This window comes from Ciconia boyciana, chromosome 1, assembly GCF_034638445.1.
Source record: "Ciconia boyciana chromosome 1, ASM3463844v1, whole genome shotgun sequence".
Taxonomy (NCBI): Eukaryota; Metazoa; Chordata; class Aves; order Ciconiiformes; family Ciconiidae; genus Ciconia; species Ciconia boyciana.
Genome location: NC_132934.1, coordinates 145,235,924 through 145,244,430, shown reverse-complemented (window position 1 = coordinate 145,244,430; position 8,507 = coordinate 145,235,924). Strand labels below are relative to the sequence as shown.

At 53.6% G+C, this 8,507-nt stretch overlaps 1 protein-coding gene across 1 annotated transcript; it reads left to right on the top strand.

The window, feature by feature from the left end:
• Positions 1 to 426: 426 nt before the first annotated feature.
• CHST7 (carbohydrate sulfotransferase 7) lies at positions 427 to 7,282 on the top strand. The gene has a single exon (XM_072849598.1). The coding sequence runs from the start codon at positions 644 to 646 to the stop codon at positions 2,048 to 2,050; it is 1,407 nt and encodes a 468-aa protein (XP_072705699.1). The 5' UTR covers positions 427 to 643; the 3' UTR covers positions 2,051 to 7,282.
• The last annotated feature ends 1,225 nt before the right edge of the window (positions 7,283 to 8,507 follow it).

Below are 8,507 nucleotides of genomic sequence, written 5' to 3'. Positions count from 1 at the left end.
CACCCTAAAAATACATTTGCACCTTTTTGCGTTACTGTAGCGTGTTCTTTCTCTGGAGACCTGGTAGGTAACGGGACCAAACGCTCCTCCTCAGGTCAGCCGCAGCTGCTCGGTACCTGTCCTGGCTAACGTACCTCCTTCGCGGTGCGCCCTTTCCCGGGCGGGGGTGGCTCCCGAGGTGCCGAGCCCGCCCCTCCGGCCCTGCCCGGGGGCAGCGAGGGGGGAGGCCGGGCGGCCCGGACTCCCGCGCAGCGGGAGCAGCAGCAGCCCACGCCCCGCCGGCGGCGGCTCCTCAGGCGGCGGCGGGGGCAGGTGCAGGCGCTTCCGCGTCGCGCTGCGAGGAGGAGGAGGAGGAGGAGGAGGAGGAGGAGGAGGAGGAGGAGAAGGAGGAGAAGGAGGAGAAGGAGGAGAAGGAGGAGAAGGAGGAGAAGGAGGAGGAGAAGGAGGAGAAGGAGGCGGCGGCGGGACCGGCGGCCCCGAGCCTGGCCGGCGTGCCCGTGGGCGTGCTCCCCGGCGGGGCGGGCCGCCCGCAGCCCACACCCCCCGCCGCCGCTAACTTTGCCTCTTCGCGAAGAGCCGGCCTCCGGCAGGCAGAGGGTCGGCGGAGCCCCGGCGGTCCGGAGCCGCCCCCCCCCGCCCCGCGATGAAGGGCCGCCGGCGGTGGCGGGGCGAGCACCGCCGCTTCGCCGCGGTGCTGGTGCTGTACACGCTGCTGCTGCTCCTGCTGGTGCCCTACGCGCTGGACTACGGGGCCAGGCGGGGGCGGGAGGACGAGGAGCCGCTGCTACGGCGCTGCCCCAGCCTGGAGGAGGCGCTGAGCGAGTGGGGCTGGGAGCAGCGGCAGCCGCCGCTGGACGAGGAGGAGGAGGAGGAGGGCGCCGGCACGGCCGGGGCGGCGGGTAACGGCAGCGCGGCGGCGGGGAAGCGGCACATCTACCTGCACGCCACCTGGCGCACGGGCTCCTCCTTCCTGGGGGAGCTCTTCAACCAGCACCCCGACGTCTTCTACCTCTACGAGCCCATGTGGCACCTGTGGCAGGCCCTCTACCCGGGCGACGCGCTGAGCCTGCAGGGCGCCCTCCGCGACATGCTGCGCGCCCTCTTCCGATGCGACTTCTCCGTCCTGCGCCTCTACGCCGCCCCGCCCGGCCCCCGCGACCCGCTGGCCCCCGCCCCGCCCGCCGCCGCCAACCTCACCACGGCCGGCATCTTCGGCTGGCGGACCAACAAGGTGATCTGCTCGCCGCCGCTCTGCCCCGCCGCCCCGCGGCCCCGCCGGGAGATCGGCCTCGTCGACGGCGCCGCCTGCGAGGAGACGTGCCCGCCGCGGGCGCTGCGGGAGCTGGAGGCCGAGTGCCGCAAGTACCCGGTGGTGGTCATCAAGGACGTGCGGCTGCTGGAGCTGGGCGCCCTGCTGCCGCTGCTGCGGGAGCCCGGCCTCAACCTGCGGGTGGTGCAGCTCTTCCGCGACCCCCGCGCCGTCCACAACTCCCGCCTGAAGGCCCGGCAGGCGCTGCTGCGGGAGAGCATCCAGGTGCTGCGCAGCCGCCACCGCGCCGAGCCGCGGGGGCCGCCCCGCCAGCAGCAGCAGCAGCAGCTCCTGCTGCCGTCCGGCCTGCTGGGCGGCGGGCGGGCTCCGCAGCCGCAGCACCGCGCCGAGTTCTTCCTCGGCGGCGCCCTGGAGGTGATCTGCCAGGCCTGGCTCCGCGACCTCCTCCTGGCCCGCCGCGCCCCGGCCTGGCTGCGCCGCCGCTACACGCAGCTGCGCTACGAGGACCTGGTGCGGGAGCCCCGCGCCCAGCTGCGCCGCCTGCTGCGCTTCGCCGGGCTGCCGGTGCCGCCCGCCCTGGAGGCCTTCGTGCTCAACATGACCCGCGGCGCCGCCTACTCCTCCGACCGGCCCTTCCTCATCTCCGCCCGCGACGCGCGGGAGGCCATCCGCGCCTGGCGGGAGCGCCTCAGCCGCCAGCAGGTGCGGCAGGTGGAGGCCGCCTGCGGCGAGGCCATGAGCCTCCTCGCCTACCCCCTCAGCGGCGGCGACGCCCGGTAGCGCCCCGGCCCCGCGGCCGGCGGGGAGAGCCCGCCGCCGGCTGAGGGCCGGGACCGGCGGAGGCGGCGCGGGGCCGGGCGGGGAGCTGTGCCTGGGACGGGCCCCAGGGCGGGCGCTGGGCTCCGGCTCTGCCCTGGCGGGAGGACGGGCGCCGTCGGGCAGAGCTGAGCGCGGGAATCCACAGCTGGCATGGCGGCGGCCGCTCGCCTCACGGGCCGGTCGCTCCCGCGGAGGGCAGCCCCGGCGGGCGCAAAGCCGCCTCGCCTCAGGTACAGGCAACGCAGCAGGGTCCAGACCCCCCCTTCCCGCCGTTGCCTTCGGTGGGGTTGTGTTTCCTCTGGGACCCGCGGCCATCCCGCGCTGGGGCGTGTGGAGAGGACACCGGGGATGGTTTATTTAAGAGAAAGGTTTGGTCAGAGGTGTCCTCTGGGGACGGCATCAGTCTCGGAGCCCTTTTAACGTGAAACCACAACCACGCGCAATGCACGGGTGTTTTTCAAAAAAACTGCACCGCAACTGAAAAATCCTCCAAGTGAAGACTCTCAGCAAGGAACTGGAGGGCTCGAGAGGTGTTGCTGTGAGAGCATCGCCTTTCCTGAGCGCTGAAGCACGCTCGGCCCTGTCGTATCGCTACTGAAACACGTACAAGGGGCTTCTGTGAAGCTCACTGCAGAGGCCGGTGCAGGCCTGGACGGCCAGGAGGGTGCCTGCCATGGGGGAGGACTCGGCTCTCCTGCCGCTGGCCGGGGGCCTGCGAGGCTGGGCTCTGCCCGTACGGGTTGCTGATGCTCTGGAGAGGGGGGCACTGGCCGAGGGAAGGGGAACCGTGTCCAACTCCATCCATCGTTCAGAGCAGCAGCTAAGCGGTTGTGTGGAGGGGGTAAGCATTCATCTGCTTACGTGTTTGAAAGATGATTGTGGCAGGAATCTTTGCTTTTCTAAAGAAATATGTAAATCTTTTTAAAGTAGGATTTTTTTTTTAATATATTGATACAGTTAGGTGGCAATACTCAGATACAGGTGACTAACATGTTTCTTGGGGACACGTGTAGAGGTGACTGTAACTGGAAGGCACACACCCTGTATTTCCATTTTGTTTTCTCAACCAGATGAGAGAATCACTTTTCTTCCCTCCCTTCCGGGCTGGCACATTGTGCCGTGCACAAGGTCCTCCTGGTCACATCCCTTCCGAACAATAACATCCTCTCAGCTGACAACTCCTGGACAAAAGCAAACGTTTCCTAATGAGGCTAAGACAAATCAATCGTGAAATTCCCCAATAAAAGCTTGTATTTAAAAAAAAAAAAAAAAAGAAAAACTTAAGTTTCTTTTTGGATTTTAAAATGACATTTTCCTGTAGGCATCCTGCAACTTGTATGAGTACGGTGTGCATGTGTGTGTGTATGTGTGAGCACCTTTTTGTCTTTGTTTCTTAATTTGGGGATAGAAGGTTCAGTTGTAATTTAGGGACGCTGTATTGTAACTTCTTAGAGGCTGCTTTTGAGTCCCTTACAGCCTGGCAGCGTTTAAACGGCCCCACAAGAGTATACAGGGTTATAGGGATGTTTACGTGCAGTCCTCAAATACAAACTGAGAACATGAACTTTGAATTGAGGATAATCCAGGATCAGGAAGAAAGCTATGTTTATATACAGTGCTGGAAATAAAGGCAGTTCAAAGATGTTAGTTATCTTGGAGGAAATGTTTGAATTGCATTGTAGGTTTTCGTGCTCTGAATATTATGCTGTAAAACATGTCGGTGAGTTAGGATGAACCTTCATTTATTTTAGCTCTTTTTCTTCCTTGACCCTCCTGGCTATTGGTAGAAGCAGCAGGTTTCTTTCATTATCTGACAGGAAAATGTAGTCATAAAAATGTTTTTGAGTAAATCTATCCATTTCACGGTAGCCTGCTTCATAAAATTCTGCATCCTTTGGCTTGGGCTTGAAGTAAAAATTGTTTTGTGCTAGAACAACCTTTCATCTTATCTAAGGGATGTTTCTGTATTCTCTCACAGGCACCATGAGAGCAAAATTTGTCTCTGGGTGTTCTAGTGGTGTTTAATAATGGTATTTATATAGATGGACAATACCTGTGTTAATGCCTTGATAACCTGTGTTGGGTTACCTAATTTAGAAAGCTTTTCTGAGAATACACTCAGCCTGGCTTGTATTGGCAGGTTTGGGAAGAAAATAAGATTTTCTTGCATGCCAAAAGACGATACGGTACTTATTTTCTTACGTCGGATGGGAGATTAAAATGCAGTATATCTTGTTGATTTGTTTTTAGCAAGTTGTAGTCACAGATTTGTATGGCACGGCTGTTAAGCATTTGCTTCACCTCGACAGGGAATCTCTTCTTGCTGTTTCAGGTGGTAAATGTCTTTCATAAGAAGTTCTTAGAAATCCACACTTAGTTTCACTTACACCGGTTCATCATGATGAAGAAAGAAGTGTAGCCATCTAGCTTAACTTGATGCTTATAGCTGGAAGAAATCCACTAACTGCAAATTATTCAGTATTTTCTGAAGCAGTTTCCATGTTTGACATAGATGCATTTTGTGTATCAAGACTTACTTCTCTCAAAGGAAGTTGGTCAGTAACACAATTGCTCTTTAGTAGTGATTCAATTTTTTTCTCACCCCAAGCTGTTCTTGTAGGGTTTTTTGCATACTGTGAAAGGGCTCTGTTTAGCAAAGCATACAAAATACAGCAAGTGCAATTCCTGCGTTGCATTCAGGTTGCCGGAGTTCATTAGAAGACTCTAAAACAATCTACAGGGAATATCCAAAACTGAAAAACGAGTGAGTAGCCCAGCGGGATCTTTGAGCAGGACATACAAGAGCATCACAGACTGGATGACAGTTGGTTAATGACTAATGTTGCGACGTGCATGCTTCAGTCCCTAGAAGGCTTTCTGAAACTACCCCATCTTAAGGAGGACAACTAAGGTTCACCAAGAAATGCATCCCATTTTTCTCTTTAAGGTGTTTTGATGGTGTCAGAAAGCATCGTTTGGGATGCTTACAGCATATCCTTGCTGGCCTTGTAACCCATACCTTGAAGAAAAAAAAATGTACTGTCAAATGACATTGTTGGTACTCATCTGAAAAGACAGAAACAGGTCTGATGAGGATGACCAGCATGGAGTTTCACTGGCAGAGGTCTTTAGAAGTAAGTAGAACCTGCTAAAAGCAGGACACCCATGCTTAAACTGCATTTTGAGAGCAGCTGGACGTTTATGGCTCGGTCACCAGCTTTTTTACTGTTACTGGGCTCAACTGAGATTTTGAACTGAAGTCCCAGTTCTACTGAATGATGCAGAAAACCGAACTGTAACTGCATCTTTCAGGGCAGAGGATGGCATGATAAGCAAGGGAACAATAAACACATTTTATAGCCAAGCTGAACTTGGCAGGCTTAGAATCAGAGAGCAGGACTGAGCCATGGAGTTTTAGTAGTTCAGACTGAGATTTGGGAAAAATACCTACTTGTGCTACGTTACATATAATGAATTAACAACTTATTAACAAGTTACATTAAAAAGTCAGAGTGGGAAATGGGAACAAAACTGACAAATGCTCGCAAGACTTATTTTTATCATCTGTTTTTACTTAACTTCTGGTCATCATGTGTTTGCCTTAAAGGGGGTAGAAACTTGAATACCATAATTGTACATAAAAGGCTGTGATATTTCCACGCCACAATTGTTAATTGCTCCCTTACAACATTTTATCTGTATTTAAATTGTTGCTTTTGGTGAGACAACTGTAGGGACATACTTGTGAGAAGTGCTTAAACTCCAGGGTCAAGAAATGCTTAGCCCCTGCGTTACTTGCACTCCCTGGAACGTTACTGGTGGAGCCCTTGTAGGTACCCACGGTAGGTACTCACATACTTCAGATGCAATAGAAATAGTTTAGTAGCTCTCTCTCCCAGTTGCAGTATCCTCTGAGAAGTGTTAAACGGTGGTGAAGTTACTTATTTAACAACTTCAGTATTGCACCGGTCATTTTAGTTTCCCCTCTGCCCCATCAGTCTGTGCATCAAGAAAAGTCCTGAGTTTCTACATTAAGTTCTCAATATCGCCACTTTCAGTAAGCCCGATGATAAAAAAACAGTGCAGAATTTCTGGGTTTATTATGGTAATGCAATTAAACAACATTTCAGTGAAGAACTGAGCTCCCGAAAGACTGTGAGTGCCAGCGGGCCTGACAGCACATTCTGTTCCTTTCTTGAACACGAAGAGTTGCCACTGGGACTCTCTGGTGTCTGGAGTACGGGGACAGTAAGTACGGTGCATGCCGCTTCTCAGAATCACCCTGCGATCCATGCAGCACTGGGACTGTCTCAGATGTTATTTTGCCATTCCTGTTTAACTTGATATGGCACCTACTGCCATGGAGAAGGATATGGGAAAAACAAGATTGTCAAAGCAAATCTTGCACTACTAGAAGTTTTCAACGCCTTGCTGGCTACGTGTGCGTGAGTGAGGGGCCAGGGGCTGGATTGTCCTTCTCTTGACTGCGATTTAGAGATGAATGTTCAATCCAGACTTGTTAAGGTGGTGGTTTTCAGTGACTGAGGGACCTGTTCCTTGCTGCTGAGGCGTACCTTTGGCATTCTCAGTGCCGGGTGAACGGCTGGAAGCTGATTAACATTTTAGTACTTAGAGCGTAGCTGAGTATTGGGTCCTGGGAAATTCTTGTTTCCAGCACTGAGGCATTAAGCTCTGCTGCTGACCTACAGCACCTGCAGCGCCATTTCTTGGTGCTGGTAAATGGGAATTGGGTCTTTCCCTGGCGCTTCCAAATTTGTCACCCTGTTTCCAATTGTCCAACTTTCCCAAACTCCAACTGTATGTAGGCTGAAACTTTTCATCTTGGGCTTAAGGTTTAAGTCTCTTTGGGAAACTTCGGTCAAAACAGTGCATGTTCTTTTGAACCCAGGGTTAGGATGTGGTGGGGTTTTGCCTATGTTCAAATACTCTCGAAGATGTTTCTTTGAAATCATTTGTCACTTCAGTGCTTTGGGACAGGAACTCCAATTCGGGTAGGGGAAATGACCTCTGGGTAGAGGATGCCCGCCATGTTTTGTTTTTACCTCTGCCTTCTATTCTGATTTGGCCAAATATATTCATGTTTGTAAAAAATGGATAGCATGTGCTCAGTAAAAGTGGTTTTGGTATGTGTGTGTATCTTTATTTAATACCAAATAAAATCTGCATTGGTTTTATCTTCAGTGAGCTTGCTCAAACCTCTTTCTTTCCCATAGAAAAGCTCAGTGTGGTATAGGACATAGAGCAGTGGGAATCAAAGCCCTGTAACTATGGCTGGGGCTGAGCAGGGAGGGGTCTGCCATTCCTGCGCTCCCACCGGTGCCTTCTCCTCTAGCCCCTCTTTCCCTGTTGCTGGCAGTCCTAAGGAAGACTCCCAAATCCAGCATTCAGCTTTCCAGGGCTTAATGATGGAAAGGACTAGAGGTGAGAGGGAGAAGACATTGATGACGGATGGGGTAAACACGAGGGGACAGGGGAAAGGAGTTGCCTTTGAGTTGTAGAGAGTGGGGTTTGTTGGGCAAAGGGCTTGGATGTGAGAGGGATGAGGGACTGGGATTTGATGAGGAGGGGCAGCTGGGAGCTGTGGCTGGCTTAATTGGAAAAGGCATCTAGGAGCACGTGGGAGGGAAGGAAGGGACATGGAGAGAGCAAGCTGAGAGAAGTAGGGCCCAAGAGCTGGGCTGCCGTGAGGTGCTGGGAATTGCCCTGAGAGCATTGTTCGGAGGAGGTGGAGGGGGAGAGCTCAGGGGGATGGAGAGCAGGGTGAGGCTGAATCCGAATTGTAGAGGGAAAACGACTAGCTCTTCAAAGTCAGGTCCTCCTGCTTCTCTGTTCAAATGGCTGTGCAGGCAGCTGGCGGTGGACCAGCCCCTCCGGCAGAGTACTGGTCCACACAGCAACAGCAGCTTGCCTTCTGCTATCTCTTTCTCAGCCCGTACAAACACATTTCTCCTGCAAACCAGACTCCTCTCTTTCCCTTTGCATAAGGAATTTATTAACTGCCCCACAGCTCTCCTAGCAGCATCGGGGTGGGAGGCATGGGAAGAAGTGCTCTCCTGCAAAATTGAAGTTGTAAAGCTTAAGCTTGTAAAAATAGAGTCTTCCCCCGCCTCCCGATACTGTCAGGCTCAGCTTGTGAGTACGAGGGATGACGTGAGAGCTGTCTCATCCAGCTGCCTTTGCCTGAGGTGTGTTTGGGAGTGCCTTTGTGGTCCCTTCTGCAGTGGGCATTACCACCAGCTGCCAGAACAGAGGGGTCTGGAGGAGGTCCTTGTCCATGTCCTTGGTTCAAGTGACAGATGTTTGCACGCTGGATTTAAAAGTCCCAGTTGTAGCAGTGACTCACATGTATATCACTGACATCTATTGTTTTCAGTATGAGCTTTTTAAAAAATGCCAG